Raw genomic sequence first — 18270 nt, 5'->3', positions numbered from 1 at the left:
GACTGAAGTGAAGGGCTTGTAATTAGCTAGTGAATTGGGGCTTTATGGCCCACTGCTCTGGATCATTCAGGAATACATTCAGAACTTTGTGTCTTGAATTATCTGGATTAGTTGCTTACACAGGTCAAATGATGTGGATCTTGACAGCTTTTCCTGTTGGTTTGCCTTGGTTCACTCTGCTGCCCGGATCATTTGTCTACAAAAACGTTCAGCCCACGTTTCCCCACTTCTAGAGAAACTCCAGTGGTTGCCCATCCTCCTCCTCATCAAACAGAAATTCCTCACCATTGGCTTTAAAGCACTCAATCACCTTCCCCCTCCTACCACACCTCACTACTCTCCTACTACAGCCCAGCCCACACGCTTCAGTCTTTTAATGCTAACCTTCTCACTGTACCTCGATCTCATCTATCACACTGCCGACCTTCCATTTCCTGCCTCTGGCCTGGAATGCCCTCCCTTTTTGTAACCAACAGATAATTACTCTCTCCCCTTTCAAAACCTTATTGAAGGCACATTTCCTCCAAAAGGCCTTCCCTGACTAAGTCCTCCTTTCCTCTTCTCCCACTCCCTTCTGTGTTGCCCTGACTTGCTCCCTGTATTCGTCCCCCCTTCCCTGCCCCTTAGGACTTATGTACATGTCATTAATTTATTTAAATTAATACCTGTCTCCCCCTATAGACTGAAAGCTCGTTGTGGGCAGAGAATATGTCTGTTTATTGTTCTCTTGTACTCTCCCAAGCACTTAGAACAGTGCTCTGCACACAGTAAGCACTCAATAAATATGACTGACTGACCTGGCCTATGGAAGACCTCAGTTATTCAGTCTAATGGGCCATTTAAAACTAGAGTGACAATTCTAAACAGTTTGTTCCAAATGTATTGTTGCTAAGAAGTACCCCCTGCATAGCGACTAGTCATGATGGAACTTTTTTGACCCAGTTCCTAAACACGATTTCCTTAACAACTGCCTGGTACTAAGAGTGATGGGCATCCTGAGTGGAGAGATGGACTTTGAATGAAGGTATAATGAGGCTTCCTCTGATGGCCTGTCACCCAAAAAAAAAGCCCATTCTTCCATTTCTCCTCATTTCCTTGGAGTATTCATCAGAATAATCCCCCATGGAAAGAGTGAAGAACGGGGCACATTACAAAGAAGAGAACGTCTATATAGGGGGTTGTGGCTAGGAGGGGAAGCGGGGAAGGGTTCTGCTATGGTCAAACTCTTTCAACATTACTGAAGCCCCCTTCTTCTCCCTCAGACATACAGCTGTCCTCTCCGACCTCTCTGATTCATTTCACAGATATAGGATCACCAAATAAACCCAGACTATGTCGAAAGAACTATGTTTCCTGTGAGAGTGTTTGGGGAGGAAAGGAAGGGGGAGAGGAGGATTGAAATGAAGGAAAAACAAAAGTTCCAGTAGTTTGCACGGAGTTCATCCAGTACAAAAGGTGAGCTAGGTTACAAAGGTACATGCTACTTCGTCACTGTTGGCGTGTGTGTGCACGCGGGCACGTTTTCCTATACAAAGTGTTTCCAATTACCATGGTACTCCTGGTATCTGGATTCATCTCCAGCGAATGCCTCTGCAGTTCCACGCCAGACATATGGGATCAATCAGGGCTTTCGGTGCCGATGTGTTTTCTTTGGGAATGTTGACAGGATGACAGACATGGGCTCTGGTGACATGGAATCTCAGCAACTCCAGCGTGAGCAAGGGAGGAGGGGAGGAAATAGGAAGAAAGGAAGAGAGAGCGGGACGTAAAGACATTTATCTTGACCGCCCCCTTTCCTTCAAACATTTTATAGGTTTCGGGGCGGGAGAGAGAGGAGGAGAAAGAGAGAGAGAGAGAGAGAGAGAGAGAGAGAGAGAGGCAGAGACACACATATAAAGAGGAAAGCATTTCGTTCCTTGAGCTGAGCGTGGAGCCTGGAGATTCTCCTGGTGGTGTGTCAGATGAAAGGACTTCGAGAGGGCGAGCGAGTTGATACCTGAGGCGCGCGCGGGGGTCTGGCTCGGACACCATCTGCTTTGCAAAGGAGAAGGAGGGCTGTGCCAGCGAGGGGAACCAGACTTCTTTGGTTCCAGAGGAGGAGTTGCTGCCGCCGCCGCTGCTCTGCGGCTGTTGCTTCTCGGTTTAGGGTCAACGAGCATTAGGTTTGACTTCACAATGTGGTGCCTGCTTTCCCTCTGCTGCTGGGGTTTAGGTCTAGCCTCTGGCTGGACGACATTTCAGCAGACACCCTGGTCTCGAAATTTCAGCTTCACTTTTTTCCCTCCCTCTCTTCCCTCCTCCTCCTCGTCCTCGCCTTCTTCCTCCTTCTCCTTCCCCCCCTCCTTCTCCCGCCCAGGGGTTCCCCCGCCGCTGTCGCCGCCGCACAAGCAGCAGCAACCCCCTCCGCCTCTTCCTCCTCCTCCTCCTGCTCCGGCCCCGCAGGACGCCACAGAGAACAAAGTGGAAAAGCTCGGCCAGGACTTCAAACGCAACGTGCGAAAGCTGCGGGAGAAGAGCAGCAGCCTCGACCTGGTCTTCCTCGTGGACGAGTCTTCCAGCGTGGGGCACGCCAACTTCCTCAACGAGCTCAAGTTCGTCAAGAAGTTGCTCTCCGACTTCCCCGTGGTGCCCACCGCCACGCGGGTGGCCATCGTTACCTTCTCCTCCAAGAACAATGTGGTGCCCCGGGTGGACTATATCTCCTCCAGCCAGGCGCACCAGCACAAGTGCTCCTTGCTCAACCGCGAGATCCCTGCCATCACCTACAGGGGTGGAGGCACCTACACCAAAGGGGCTTTCCAGCAAGCCGCGGTAAGGACCCTCCCGGGCATCCTTCCCTCCCCTTCCCGCGCCGGCGATCCCGGGCATCCCACCCTCCTGCCCATCCTCCTTTCCCTCATTCAATCCCGCAGCGGCTTCCCGGGGCATCCCAACCTCACTCCCGCCCCGGATCGCCCTGCAGACTTCCCCACGCATCCGAACTCCATGCTCACACGCACCACGCCGGTCTGTATGTGCAGCGAACATGTAGTGAACGTGCTCGTCCGTGGGTGTGGGGCAAACGCTTTGTGAACCTCTGTGTATACTGGTACCCCAATCTCCAAAGACGATGTCACTCCCTATATAGCCAACAGGGCATGGGGTGGGGGGAAGAAGGCTACGTGGAGGGGTTGAGGTGCAGGTGACTGGCATAGATCGTACTTGTAAAGCTGACCCGTTTAATCTTCCCGAACAAGTCTTTTGTTTTAGAAGAAAGCGTGGGTTCGTTTCGGCGTGTCTGACACTCACGTGATTCAGGATCCACTCTGGTCGCGCGGCTCGGTCTTGTCTAAGGGTGATTTGGAAGCGTGTCCTCCAGTTCTCCCTCTTGGAATTTACAACTGGTAATAAGCCCTATCCTTTGCATTTACTTTGAACCTTCTGTGCTTCCAGATCTCCCTTGTCCTAAAACGCATATCAGTTTTAACTTTGTTCTTGTTATTGCGACTCTCCCTTTTCCCGTATCATACTCCCTTTTAATGAATATGCATGTTTATATCGGTAGCAAGAACAGGGAGAGAAGTTGGCAGCAAAACTGGTGAAGGTTGGGCTCAACGTTTCCTTTCACCCTTTTGATTTCTCCAGAGACCAAGAAAAAAAAAGCTACTCCCTGGAGTGTCTTGAAACTGCCACGTTTTGTTGGTGTTAGGTTAGGGAACTTAGATGCAGTTGACTTTTTTTGATAAAAAAATAGACAATATTTGAATTTTTTATTGTCATCTGGGATTGCCCGGTTTATTAAAAAAGGAGATTCAAAGTGAAACTTTGAATTCTGGAACTGAGGCTTGAAACCCTTCAGGAAAAGTTCACTAGCCCCTAGGCTAGCTTAAACTAGACACCTGTACAGCATCTGGGTGATGAGTGGAATTGCGTTGTAAATACATACGGAGCTTTCCTAAATTTCTGAATATGATGCTACGGAAGGTGGGACCTTATATATGCATGGGAGTGTAGGTGAAAAGACAGATACGTAACCAACACTCTCTTATGCCCCACCTCTGAGTTTTTCTTAAAGTGCTCATGATACAGGAAAAGAGAAGAAGTTGCAGAAACAAGATTAAAATGAAAAGTTAATGTCTGAAATGTTCTTTATGGGCAAGAGACATGTCTTCCAACTCTGTGGTATTGTACTCTTCCAAGCATTTAGTACAGTACTCTGCAGACAATAAGCACTCAGTAAATAAAATTGACTATGAAAAGAGAGATCTGGAAACTTAGAATTCAAAGTTGATGCAGGTAAAATGCACATTACTCATTGCAATTGGGGAAACACTTTATTTTCTGTTCTCATGTTTTTACCTTAGTCAAAGTCTGTCTCTGGTTGTATCCTGATATTCCTATTGTCTTTACCCAAATAGTAATGATAATAATAATAATGCTATTTGTTAAGCACTTACTATGTGCCAGTATGTACCAAGCACCGGGGTGGATACAGGCAAATCCATTTGGATACAGTCCCAGTTATTCATTCATTCAATCATATTTAATGAGTGCTTACTGTGTGCAGAGCACTGTACTAAGTGCTTGGGAGAGTACGATATAGCAATAAACGGTGACAAACCCTGCCCAAAATGAGCTTACAGTTTAGTGGTGGGGAGACAGACATCAATACAAAGAAATAAATTACAGATATATACATAAGTGTTGTGGGCCTGGGAGGGAGAAAGAGTAAAGGGAGCAAGTCAGGGCAATGTAGAAGGGAGTGGGAGATGAGGAAAAGTAGGACCTAGTCTGGGGAGGCCTCTTGGAGGAAATGTGCCTTCAATAAGGCTTTTAAATGGAGGGGGTGGAGGGGAGGAGAGTAATTGTCAAATTTGAGGAGGGAGGGTGTTCCAGGCCAGATGCAGGACGTGGCCTAGGGGTCGGTGGTGAGACAGGCGAGATCAAGGCACCGTGAGAAGGTTAGCACTAGAGGAGCTAGTGCTTAGTCAGAGAAGGCTTCCTGACTAACTGTGTGGGCTGGGTTGTAGAAGGAGAGAAGCAAGGTGAGGTAGGAGGGGACAAAGTGATGGACTGCTTTAAAGCCAATGGTGAGGAGTTTTTGTTTGAATTGGAGGTGGATGGGCAACCACTGGAGTTTTTTGAGGAGCCAAGTGGCATGTCCTGAAAGTTTTTGTAGAAAAATGATCGGAGCAGCTGAGTGAAGTACAGACTGGAGTCGAGAGAGACAGGAATCTGGGAGGTCAGCAAGGAAGCTGATGCAATAATCCAGGTGGGATAGGATGAGTGATTTTATTCATGTGGTAGCAGTTTGGATGGAGAGAAAAGGGTGACTTTCAGCTATGTTGTGAAGGTGGGACTGACAAGATTTGAGTGAATATGTGGGTTGAATGACAGAGAGGAGTCAGGGATAACCCATGATTATGGACTCGTGAGACAGGAAGGATGGTCGTGCATTCTACAGTGATAGGAAAATCAGGGGGAGGACAGGGTTTGGGTGGGAAGGTAAGGAGTTCTGTTTTGGACATATTAAGTTTGAGTTGATAGGAGGACATCCAAGTAGAGATGTCTTGAAAGCAGGAGGAAATGTGAGACTGGAGAGAGGGAGAGAGATCAGGGCTGGAGATGTATATTCTCAGTCCCCATTTTCCAGATGCAGTAACTGAGGCACAGAGGAGTGAAGTTACTTGCCCAAGGTTATACCGCAGACAAGTGGTGCAGCCTGGATTAGAACCCATGAACTTCTGAATCCCAGGCCCTTGCTCTATCCACTACAACATGCTACTTCCCAAAGAGACCCACCCTCCTTCAAAAGTGCTGCCTACCAAACTGGCCTCACCTATGCGTGGTTTGAGGCTGGGCTTTACTCTGTCTTTAAATTGTTCTGCTCTCCCTGCTTGCCTGTCCATCATTTCAGTTCACTATAGAGCCCCTGCTTGAGTATCCTGCTGTCATCTAGTCTCTTCAAGAGTCATGCCTACCAAAACTGTGTTGCTAATCAGTCATTTGGTAGTATTTTATTTAGTGTTTGTTGTGTGCAGACCACTGTACTAAGTCCTTGGGAGAATACAGTAGAAATTAAAAGGTATGAGCCTTGTCCTCAAGGAATTTAGTCCAGTTGGGAAGATGGTCACAGAATAATTTAGGGTAGAAGAAATGCACCAGTGGGTCACCATGCTGGTCCAAGGAGTTGTTATATCCCACCTTGACCACTGCATCACCTTCCTCGCTGACCTCCCTGCCTCTTATCTCTCCCCTCTCCAGTCCATACTTCACTTTGACGCCAGGATTATTATTCTAAAAAAAGTTCCATCCACTTTTCCCCACTCCCCAGAAACCTCCGATGGTTGCCCATCTATCTCCACATCAAACAGAAACGCCTTACCATTGGCTTTGAGGCACTCAATCAGCTTTCTCCCCCACCTGCTTATCCCTTCACTCCTCCCCCACTACAACTCAGTCCTCTAGCACCACCCTATTCTCTGTGCCTTGCTCCCGTCTCTCTCGCCGCCCTTACTCACGTCCTCCCTTCTGCCTGGAACTCCCCGCACCACCCCAACTTTCACATCTGGCAGACCACTGGTGTCTCCATTGGCAAAGCTCTATTAAAATCATATTTGCCTCAAGGAAGGCTTCCAATCCATTTCCTTCCCTCCTGGGTCACCTGTGCTCTTGAGTTCTTACCCCCTAAGTCCTTAGACACTCATCCCATCCCTCAAGCACCTGACATTCATGTACATTCTTTATATTCAGTGGCTTCCCTTATCTATAATTTATTTTCATGTCTGTCGGCCCTGCTAGAATGCAAGCTTTTTGATGGTAGAGATCATGTCTACCAACTCTGTTATATTCTCCCAAGCATTTAGTACAGAGCTCTGCACAGAATATGCATTCAGATACCACTGATTGATTGACTGATTGATTAGTAGGGTCGGGGCAGGATTATTGAGAAAAGGACCCAATGAGTAGGTTAGCATGCGCCGAATAAAGAGTGCTAGTGGGATGTAATGGGAAAAGAGAGTGGATAAGTAAGAGAGAGGTAGCTGATGGAGTGCCTTAAAAGCCAATTGTCAGGGCAGCCGAGTGAAGTGTTGTTTGGAAAAAGGAGAGACTAGTGACTGGAAGAAGAGCGAGGAGACTATACAGTAGTCAACCCAGGGTATAACAAGTATAACAAGTACTTCAGCCAGGTGGTAGCTGTTTGGATGGAGGGGAAGGGGAGAACTCAGGCAGGTCAGCAAGGAGGCAGAAACAGTAATCAAGGCGAGATAGGATAAGTGCTTGGATGAACATGGTAGCAGTTTGGATGGAAAAAAAAGGACACATTTTAGCGAAGTTGGATGGATTTTAGGATAGCATGAAGTTCATGGGGTTTGTCTAGATCATTGTAAACTTTGGAGAAGTATTGCTGCTGAACAGAAGAGAGGGAAGAGTTTAGCAAGCAAGGATCAATTTGAAGTGGCTGAAGTCAGCCTGGTTCCTGGTCCCAGAGCACTCTGCAACATGAATGCGGGAGTGGAGGAAGTGTACTTTGGGCTTGGGGGCTGCTGGTTCAGGATTGATGGAGGGACAGGAGCTGGAGGAGGTTGTGTTGAGTGGAGTTGAGGTTGTGTATCTGTGCATCAAGAAGGGCGGTTTGAAAGAAGTCCAAGTGGGGCATGATGGTCTGAGATCATTGGCGAGCCATACTGTCTTCTAAAATTTTGGTTTTCTTCTAGTATAACTATCTAGGCATCACTGGATGTCACTAATGCTATTAGTGACAATATTAAGGTCTGTATTGCCAGTGAAAATCTTTGGTTGTGTGTAGGATTTCCTGGCTTTAGGCTCGTAATAGCTTTGGTTTTTTTCAGACTTATTTTCAGTCCATAGCACTGTGACAAATCTAAGTGATTCATAATCATTTGCATGTCTTCTTGTTTATTTGCCTCAAGAGCACAATCACCAGCATATAGTATTTCCTGTATCAAAAGAAGCAGCATGGTCTAGTGGATAGAGCACGGACCTGGAAGTCAAGAAGGACCTGGGTTCTGATCCTGGCTATGCCACTTTTCTGCTGTGTGACCTTGAGAAAGTCACTTAACTTCTCTGTGCCTCAGTTACTTCATCTGTAAACGGGGGATTAAGACTGTAAGCCCCATGTGGGACATGATTAACTTGAATCTACCTCAGTGCTGAGTACTGTCCCTGGCACATAGTAAGCGCTTAGCAAATACTATTAAAATAAAGTCATTGACTTTTGATAATGTTTGTAGCCGATTGAGCTGAAACCATTTTTCAGCGGATCGTGAACGTATTATGACTTCCAAATCCTTTGTCACATCCTGTATGTGGTGGCATAGAACTGGGTGTCCCACACAACCCTGCTTTTCTTTAGAGTTGGGGAAAGTGTTGGACAGGGCAACTTCAACTCTGACTGGACTGACCACAATCTGACACTCTTGGGGAATTTCTCATTACAGTCAAATTTGTTTAGGAGTTGCCAGAGCACAGGATTGTGGATTTCATTAAATCATGACCGTAAACAGTATAGAGACCTTGGAGCTGCTCCCTGCACTTTTCTTGTTTCTGTCAGCCTGCAAATATTATGTGCTGTGCAGTCCATATATCACTGGTTGTGTGTATTTTTCAGTCAGAGAATATTGTCAGCTGTGGAGAGCAATGAGATGCCTGGGGAGTTTCCAAACTCAGTTCTCTTTCACCTTTCTCCTTAAGATGATGATTATGGTGACATCTTAGAAGTGTTGTGGCATTTCTTCTGCCACTTGTCAGCTGTGTGACCTTGGGCAAGTCGCTTAACTTCTCTGTGCCTCAGTTACCTCATCAGTAAAATGGGGATGAAGACTGTGAGCCCCACATGGGACAACCTGATTACCTTGTATCTACCTCAGTGCTTAGAACAGTGTTCAGCACATAGTAAGCACTTATCAAATACCAACATTATTATTATTATTGTTCAGTGTTCTGTGTGTTGAGGAGGAGACTTGAGTATGCCCTTATTTCCCTTATTTGCCCTTTCCTCACCACTGACTGTGTACTTGGTTGTGTGCACCTTAAGCACTTTGGTACTTCTCCCAGCCCTGCAATGCCTATGTAAATATCTTTACACTCTACCATTTCTCCTATCTGTAACTTATTATACTGTTTGTCCCCTCTGTAGCCTGTGAACTCTGTGTGGGGAGGGATCGCTTAGTACAGTGCTCTGCATCCAATAAGCGCTTAATAAATACAACCGAATGAATGGAATGAATCACGGCTACAAACGCTATTATATTGTACTTTCCCAAGGGCTTAGTTCAGTCCTCTACATACAGTAAGTGCTTAGAAAATGTCATGGATTGATTGATTGCAAATACATCTGCCAAGAACCATACTACACACTTGGGAGAGTGTAGATATGGTCCCTGACATCAGAGCTTAAAATCTAGTGGATGAAGATTCCCTCTTCGACTGATATGAGGGTGGATCCAGTGGTGCCATGATAGTGTTTGTGGGGCAGTAAAGCTTCTGAGGAGAGAGTGCTTCACCGAATAAAGGAAGGTTAATTTTTTAAATCACGTTAAAAAAATAGCCAGTGTGTCCAGGGAAGCTGATACCATCTCAACTTTAGTTTTTCGGAGTTACAGTTTTGATGATAACTTGGACAAGGGTGCAGAAATGGGAAAGATGCAAGTGTCTGTAATTAGATATAAGTTCTGTTACATAATTACTGAACAAATAATTTCTGTTAGAGATTGCATTTCATCTCCCAGAATAAGGGATGAGGAATATGACAGTGAGATTTATTTTGCAGTGTATCTTACTGTCAGAGAAATTAGAATTTGCTAATAAGAATCAGTTTAAAAATAACACCCCGCTGACGTAAGTTAAATAGAAACACACTATTGAGTTGAGCAAAAACTATTTCATCTGAACAGGACTTCTTCTTTTTAGTGAACAGCAGTTTTTCACAGCGTCTATTTTTCCTGGTTTCCTTCCTAGCAAGGATCTTATATACTATCCATTTCTAAACTGTTCTTGTTAAATTGACTTCAAGGTGATATTAGTGGCATTGTCTCCCAAGGATTACCAAAAAAAAATGAAGATCCAAACCTCTCATTTCCACTTCTGCTTTGCAGTTTCTGTTAAACATAATATGGAGATTCCTTTGAGAGCTTTCTGGCTTCCTAACTGTGTCAGAGTTTCCGGAATATGATCCATTTGTGGGAATGTGCTGTCTCATCTAAAACCCATTTCTTTAGATGGTCAGGGAAATGGGAATGTGGTACAGTCAAGCCTGTACCTACAATTAGAATACAGAATAAGGTCTCTGTACCCTCCGACAACCCTCAAATTAAGTTTCTCTAAGCCCTGAAAACTAGAGTCAACAAAATATTGATTTGCAAAGGTTTGTTTCCCTGATGTTTTTCAGGACTGATGCCTTGTTTCGCTTTTGTGGCTATCTATTTTCTCTAGAAAACAGAAAAGTTTTTCTAATAGTAGATAATGGATTGTATAAGGTTCTCCTGTTTCCTTGTCAGTCTTACTTGAATTGCTTAACTCTGAATTTTATAATCGTTTTTCACTTTTTATGTTGTCTTTTATTTGCAATTCCAGTCAGTCAGTGCATTCATTGAGTGGCTACTGAGGGCAGAGTTCTGAACTAAGTCCTGGGATTCTAGCGACTCAATTTCTAAGTTTCAAAAGACTACATAAGTACTTACTAGTGAATTCGTACAAGGGAGATGATGTATAGTAGACCTCATTCCCAAGATACAGATGGGAATAATGAGAGGCAAGTTGGCCTGCCCAACGAGAGCCCTACGTTAATTGAATTCCTGGGTATATCCTGGGCCCAGTTTGCCTTATTCTCAGTTTCCCTGGAAGGGCCCCGCCTCAGTTATGGGGGTGAGGGTAGGTTATGAAATAATAACAGTAATATTACAAAATTAAGTATAGTCCCAGTCCCACAAAGGATAAGGGGTAGGAAGAACAGGCATTTTATCCCCATTTTACAGATGAAGAAACTGAGGCTCAGAGAGGTTAAGGGACTTATCCAAGATCACACAGCAGGCTAGCAACAAAGCTGGGACTAGAACTCGAGTCTTCTGACTCCCAGTTCCACATTCTTTTCTACTAGGCTACACTGCAAGCTTGTGGGATGCAGGGGAAAGGAGGTTGCTACTGAACATTGGACTGGTTAGGCTGTGTGTCCCACGTGGTACAGGGACTGTGTCTGATCCATTTTATATTGTATCTTCTCCAGTGCTTAACACAGTATGTGGCACATAGTAGGCATTTAACAAATCATAATTATCATTATTATTATTATTGGGGGTTTTCCAGTGGTAAAGATTGGCAAAAGAGTTAAGAATGGGCAGTTTTATAAAAAGGTGCTAGAAACGTGCTAAAACTGAGGGATAATTAGTATATAGTAGGACATTAAACTATGCTAATCCATGGGCTATAGCAGAGTGCTGATGCTTAAGAAATATTTATATTGTTAATGATCATTTACCATTCCTAGTATATCATGTGGTCTTATATGTGGTACTGGGCCCTGACTTTCCCATCAACTGTAGATGGCACCACCACCCTTCTTGCCTCACAAATTTGTAATCTTGTTGTTTTCCTCTCTGTCATTCAACCCACATATTCAATTCATCACCAAATCCCATCGGTCCCACCTTCACAACATCGCTAAAATCCTCCCTTCCCTCTCCATCCAAACTGCTAGCATGTTAATACAATCACTTATCCTATTCCACCAGGGTTAGTGCATCAGCCTCCTTGCTGACCTCCCAGCCTCCTGTCTCTCCCCACTCCAGTCCATACTCCACTCAGCTGCCTGGGTCATTTTTCTACAGGACATGTCACGTGGCTCCTCAAAAAACTCTAGTGGTTGCCCATCCACCTCTGAATCAAACAAAAACTCCTCACCATTGGCTTTAAAACACTCCATCACCTTGCCCTCTCCTACCTCACCTCACTTCTCTCCTACAACCCAGCCCCGCACACTTCGCTCTTCCAGTGCTAACCTTCTCTCTCTGTGCCTCGATCTTGCCTGTCTTGCCGCTGACCCCTAGGCCACATCCTGCCTGGGACCTGGAATGCCCTCCTTCCTCAAATCTGATGGACAATTACTCATCCCCCTGTGCTCCGCGCCTCTGCTTCAAAGCCTTATTGAAGGCACATCTCCTCCAAGAGGCCTTCCCAGACTAAGCACCACTTTTCCTCATCTCCCCTTCCTCTGCCTCACCCTGACTTGCTCCCTTTGCCCTTCCCCTTTTCCAGCCCCACAGAACTTATGTACCTATTTCTAGATTCTTTCCCCCTCTAGACTGTAAGCTCATTGTGGGCAGGGAGTATCATTGTTGATTGTTGTATTGTACTTTCCCAAGCACTTTAGTACAGTGCTGTGCATATAGTAAGTGCTCAATAAATACGATTGAATGAATGAATGAATATTAATACTTTTTAAATTATGTATTAAACCTCAAAGGGGTGCTTTGAGTTGCAAAGAATGTTAGAGTACAAGGAAAAAGTGGAGTGAAATCTTTGCGTTCCATTTCCAAAGTTACCTAGATGTCATGCATGATGTGAAGTGGAATAGATGGTCCGATTCATTGTTTGACCTTTGTCTCACAGGAGTATTCTGACCTCTTTGACAGTTGCAAACCTTGAAGTGATCCAGATACAGTCTGTGTGGGGGCTCTGTTGGCAATAGTGTTCAGGGTTTACTGGATCCATCACCTGCCTTGAACTAGAGTGTAAGTGGGCAGAGCACTTTACTAAGCACTTGGGAGAGTACAACAGTGTTGGTGGACACGTTCCCTCTCCACAACAAGCTTAAGCCGCTGAATGTTGCCACTGTGGCTTTTGCCTTCCTGGTGGTGACACCGATGGCGGTGATGGAGTATGGCAGCTCATTATCACATAATTTTAATCCATCAGCCAGTGATATTTATTGAGTATTTACCATGTGCAGAGCACTGTATTCAGTGCTAGGGAGAGTAGAAGAGAGTTGGTAGATGTGCTCCCTGGCACAAGGAGATTACAGTCTATAGGGGAAGACAGACATTAAATTACAGATAGGGGAAGTATAGGGATTTTTACGCAAGTGCTGTCGGGTTGGGGTGAGTATCAAAGTGCTTGGGCTTCGTAATTTGGGATTAGATATGATTTGATGTGTGCTCCCTAAAGAAAGCACATTCTAAAGATAATAGTCCTTATTCGGAATTTTTTTAATCAAAGTGCACATAGAAGAGGAGATCAGAATGCTTGGCTTCTACACAAAATTGGGAATATGATTCCAAAACAAGTTTCCCCATAATTCATGTTTCCCATCTCTTATATGAGTTTACCACTGACCACATTTTTCTAAGTATGTTTTCACTACAAAAGTTCAAATACTGCTGTTTATTCATGAAGAAAAATCAATGGTACTTAACCCCTTCTATTATGTAAAAGAAAACTTGAAATTTGAGGGCTGAAGATATTTAGCCTGATCCAGTGCTACAGAATTAGTAGTAGGTTATTTCACTCCACTTTTCCCTTACACTCTAGCATTCTTTGCAGCTCAAATCACCTCTGCCTTTATTGGAACAAAATGTAACCCAGTGTTCTTAATATTTGACTTTGTTAGGTAATCAACACCTTCCTGGAAGAAATGTTCTCCTTCACTCACAATTTAGCCTACACTCTTTGCTACTTACACTAGAACTGTAGCATGCTGAATTCTTTAGGAACTACTAGATTCCAAGGCACTCACCAAGAAAAGAAAAATGGAGTGCTGATGCACTACCAGGCAGTTGTTTATATGGATTTATCAGTAACTTCAGCCAAAAGTGGTGTGGCACATGGAACTAAAAAGCTGAGTATTTAATGCCTGTGGTCAGCAAACTTTTAGCCATCAAATGAGAATTGGAAGGAGGTTAAAATTGTTTAAGAAGTAGGTCCAGCCCCCCAAGTGACCATTTTTCTGGTCACTTTAAGTAGGATGGGGGCAGGGGCTCAGAGGGTGGGACTTCCATGGGATGGGGAATAAAGAATGGGAAAGAATGTAAAGTAAGTGGGAGAAATCTTGAGAGGGTGGGGAAAGGACAGTTTATGTGTATTTATACCAGAAACCTTATTTTACCAGGGTGGTAATTACACCATGTGGGAAAAAAGAAAAGATGTTGCTTGAATTTAGATAAAGGTGAACTTTCTTTTTCATGCTCAGAATCTCATTATTTTTATAGGTTTACAGGAACAAAAGCACATTTCAGAGGTTGTTTTCAAGTTGGTTATGTGTATTTCTTTTCATTGTTCTTTGCAGTTTATTATGTAATCAGCTACTTGTCAACTCATGCAGTGATCATTTCCCTTTTGGATGCATTCGTCCTCCCAGTTCATTTGAAAATGGTTTCTGTTCACGGTTAATGGCTAAAGCATTCGTGTGGGTGGAACGAGCTCCGGCTGTGCATCTGAGATTAAGGACTTCGCCTTCTAGTTCTTCCATAACTTGGCCAGCCTGCACAACAGAAAGTGCCTTAAAGGCCCAAAACTCATAATTTTTCTTTTTTAGGAAACTCTCTCTGGAAAGGCCAGGGAAGTGTATGAAATAGACATGACAAATAGGATGAGTTTTTTAATACACTTCTGGTTGTACAAGTTCCAAATGATCCCACAATTTTTCGTTCTTTTTTGTTAATGATTTTCTTCAGACATTCCCGAAACAGATCATGTAGCTTGGAGTTGCGCCCTAAGGAAAAACAAAAAAATAAATTGTTCTGTTCAATCAATCAGTGGTATTTATTGAGCGCTTGCTATGTGCAGAGCAACTGTCCTAAGCAATTGAGAGAGATCAGTACAAGAGAATAAGCAGACGTTCCTTGCCCATAATGATTTTAAATGATCCAGCTCAAACACTGTCTTAGTTGATTACCTTATTTGCACTCAGGTTTGTGTAACAGTTCATTCTTTGGTTTCCTATCGGTCCTCTCACCCTGTAAAGCTTTGCCAATTATATTAACCAAAATGAAGCTGTTGAAAATGGAAGTAGTTCACAGAAAGGGAAATCCAAGATGGGCAAGTTTCAGAGTTATTCATGGGACTTAGTTCAGGTAGGTTTTCACCGAATTGCACAGGTCTATCAACCTTCTATGGGAGTGTTTGGGAGAAAGACTAAGAGATAATTATAGTATTTGTTAAGCTCTTACTATGTGGGAAGCACTGTTCTAAAGCACTGGGGTAGATACAAGCTAATCAGGTTGGACAGTCCCTGTCCTACATGGGGCTCACGGTCTTAATCCCCATTTTACAGGTGAGGTAATTGAGGCACAGAGAAGTGAAGTGATTTGCCCAGGTCATACAGCAGAAAAGAATACATAGTCCCCCAGGTTCCACGACAGGGTGGTGCCTTTTTCACTGCGACACATTATCCAGGCGAAACCCTTCATTCATTTAATCATCACTCGTATTTATTGAGCGCTTAATATGCAAAGTACTGTACTAAGCGCCTTCAAGATGATCTACCCGGTGGTGTTCTTAAATATCTTCGGGGTGGTCAGCAGGAGGAGAGGCTGGAGAACAGGGAAGGAGGACTTTCCATGACGCTGTGGAGGAACCCAGGATGATAGAAGCCGAAGCTCATGTGGGAGAACCTGGAGCGGACTGCGGGGCTGCGGGAGGGAAGAGGAGGGAGAGAAAGGAAAGGGAACAAGGAGGGGAGGGAGCCGGAAAGCAGTCTTCACTGTCAATCGATCGTATTTATTGAGCGCTTACTGTGGCAGAGCACTGTATTAAGCGCTTGGGAGAGGACAATAGAACAACATAACAGACACATTCCCTGCCCTTTAGAGTATAAACTCGTTGTGGGCAGGGAATGTGTCCGTTTTTTGTTCTATCGTACTCTCCCAAGCGCTTGGTAATGACAATTATAATAATGTATTTGTTAAACGCTTATTCTGTGGCAAACACTATTCTAAACGCTGGGGCAGATAGATTATAAGGTAATCAGGTTGTCCCACGTGGGGCTCACAGTCTTATTCCCCATTTTACAGATGAGGTAACTGAGGCACAGAGAAGCTAAGTGGCTTACTTTAGGTCACACAGCAGACAAGTGGCGGAACGGGATTAGAACCCACGTCCTCCGACTCCCAAGCCCGCACCCTTTCCACTATGCCACGCTGCTCTGCACACAGTAATAATAATGTTGGTGTTTGTTAAGCGCTTACTATGTGCAGAGCACTGTTATAAGCGCTGGGGTAGATACAGGGTCATCAGGTTGTCCCACATGAGGCTCACAGTCTTAATCCCAATTTTACAGATGAGGTAACTGAGGCACAGAGAAGTTAAGTGACTTGCCCACAGTCACACAGCTGACAAATGGCAGAGTCGGGATTCGAACCCGTGAACTCTGACTCCCAAGCCCGGGCTCTTTCCAAAGAGCCACGCTGCTTCTCTATAAGTCAGTAAGCGCTCAATAAATACGAATGAATGAATGAATGAATGAATGAATGAATGAATGAATGAATGAATGAATGAATGGCAGGAAGGGCATGGTTCTAAACCCCTCCTACAGCAGAGACCATGGATCTGTGAAACCAATAAAAATCAGAGCTGGGGGAGCAGCGTGGAAAGAGCACGGATTTGGGAGTTAGAGGTCATGGATTCTAATCCCGACTCCGCTGCTTGTCAGCTGTGTGACTTTGGGCAAGTCACTTAACTTATCTGTGCTTCAATTCCCTCATCTGTAAAACGGGGATTAAGACTGTGAGCCCCACGTAGGACAACCTGATCACCTTGTATTCCCCCCCGCCTCCAGCGCTTAGAACAATGCTCTGCACATAGTAAGCGCTTAACAAATACCATCATCTTCATTGTTATCATTATTAAAAATAAGAACAAAAATAATCCGTGGCGCACAACGGTACCATAAATTAATGCCTTGAATTGACTGAAAAACGATCAGGTAGGAGCGCTCCCGTCGGCAGTAATCCAATCAAACAGTTTAAGCAGTCTGCACCCCGTTGTTTACCCTATCCGGCAGCCATGAAGGTGGGAGGAATCTGGTCGCCCAACAGAGAAGCGTCAACATTTAGTACTGTTAATGCAGTTCTTAGAATTAAGAACTTTCTTGAGAGGGTTATTTATTGCCTTCTGACGAGAAATTCTCATGTTGTTGTGATTATGGTACAGTTGAAAGCTGCAGATTTGGGGGAAAACTGTTGATGGATCACATATTCCTGTTTAAAAATGATTTTTTAGAAAATCTACTTAGTAACACACTTCTGTGTTCACGCAATAACTCTGGTGAAAATTACTTTTTATATCTTAATTTTAACATCTGAATAATGAACTTTTTTAGTACTAAAATTCCAAAGAGAAGTATTGTAAATTCAAAGCCTTATCTTTCTTCCTCTCCTTCTTCCCCCTCACCTCCCCCCCCCAATGATTTTTATCTCTATCTGAACATCCAGCAGTGCTGCAGCATTATCACATCGCCCCTCCCTTTTAAATTCTCAGCTTTTAACCCTGCACCAGCCCTGCTGCGGATAACAAGTTGGGAACAGGAAAAGGGAGGGGAGGGGAGGTGTGAGACACTAGCATCTATATCCGCAGGAGATCGTGTGGATGGTTGGAGACTCGAGGGGCCGGAGGTGGGAGGCAGCATTGCATGGAAGGCTGGTGGCAGATACCACTGGTATAACATGGTTAGTTCAAAAAAGATTAAAAATACTGGAGCATAGGGGGTGGGGAGATGAGGGTGGGGATTGGGGCAGAGCAGGACAGAAAAACTGCTGGGAGAGTGAGAAAGGAGAGAAACAAGGGAAGAAAAAGTCATAGTGGGAATCGACCTATCTGTAGTGATTGGATGTAATGTTGTGGGTTAGGCTTAGGGAGGCTGGAAGAATTCTCGAGTTGCACATATTGTAGGGTGGCTGTAAGCAGGAGTATATTTGTACAAGGATGTTATGGTATTGAATGCTCAGGTAACATTGAGGTAAATGCAAAACATTCATTGAGTAAATAGTTGATAAATTTTGACTTAATCTCGAAAATTAATGTATGAGAAAATAACTTGGGATACTAGCCTAAATCAAAACCTCTACTACTCATGCTTAGAGTCCTATAAATGCATTGGCACCAAGAGCATACTTAGGTTCTGGCATGCAAATTTGAATGCCCTAAAACCAAGTTTTCAGGATCTAAAGGCTACCACATGATGACTTGGCTGGTAGTCTTAGAATTAAAGAGGCCTTAACTGACCCTTTCCTTATCACAAGTGGAGTAAAACATATAATAGAGTCAGGCTTGTTAAACATA

At 44.3% G+C, this 18270-nt stretch overlaps 1 protein-coding gene and 1 long non-coding RNA gene across 9 annotated transcripts in view; one reads left to right on the top strand and one right to left on the bottom strand.

The window, feature by feature from the left end:
* The first annotated feature begins 1751 nt into the window (after window positions 1–1751).
* Window positions 1752–18270, top strand: part of SVEP1 (sushi, von Willebrand factor type A, EGF and pentraxin domain containing 1) — a 230211-nt gene continuing 213692 nt past the window's right edge. For 4 of the 8 annotated variants that reach the window (XM_029055005.2, XM_029055004.2, XM_029055001.2 and 1 more), the window contains exon 1: window positions 1753–2811. In XM_029055005.2, the coding sequence (XP_028910838.1) occupies window positions 2176–2811 (636 nt within the window). In that variant the 5' untranslated portion in view covers window positions 1753–2175. Of the gene's footprint in view, window positions 2812–18270 lie in introns of all 8 variants that reach the window. The other 4 variants (XM_029054999.2, XM_029055003.2, XM_029055002.2 and 1 more) reach the window with 2 other exon arrangements.
* On the bottom strand, window positions 14578–16994 carry LOC120638148. The gene is made up of 2 exons (XR_005659653.1): window positions 16878–16994; window positions 14578–14704 (listed from the first exon to the last, which is right to left on the bottom strand). It is a non-coding gene; the product is annotated as an uncharacterized LOC120638148 (long non-coding RNA).

The sequence above is a fragment of the Ornithorhynchus anatinus genome, chromosome X5, assembly GCF_004115215.2.
Source record: "Ornithorhynchus anatinus isolate Pmale09 chromosome X5, mOrnAna1.pri.v4, whole genome shotgun sequence".
Lineage (NCBI taxonomy): Eukaryota > Metazoa > Chordata > Mammalia > Monotremata > Ornithorhynchidae > Ornithorhynchus > Ornithorhynchus anatinus.
Note: the sequence above shows the minus strand (reverse complement) of the source record. Positions and strands in the feature narration are given on the sequence as shown.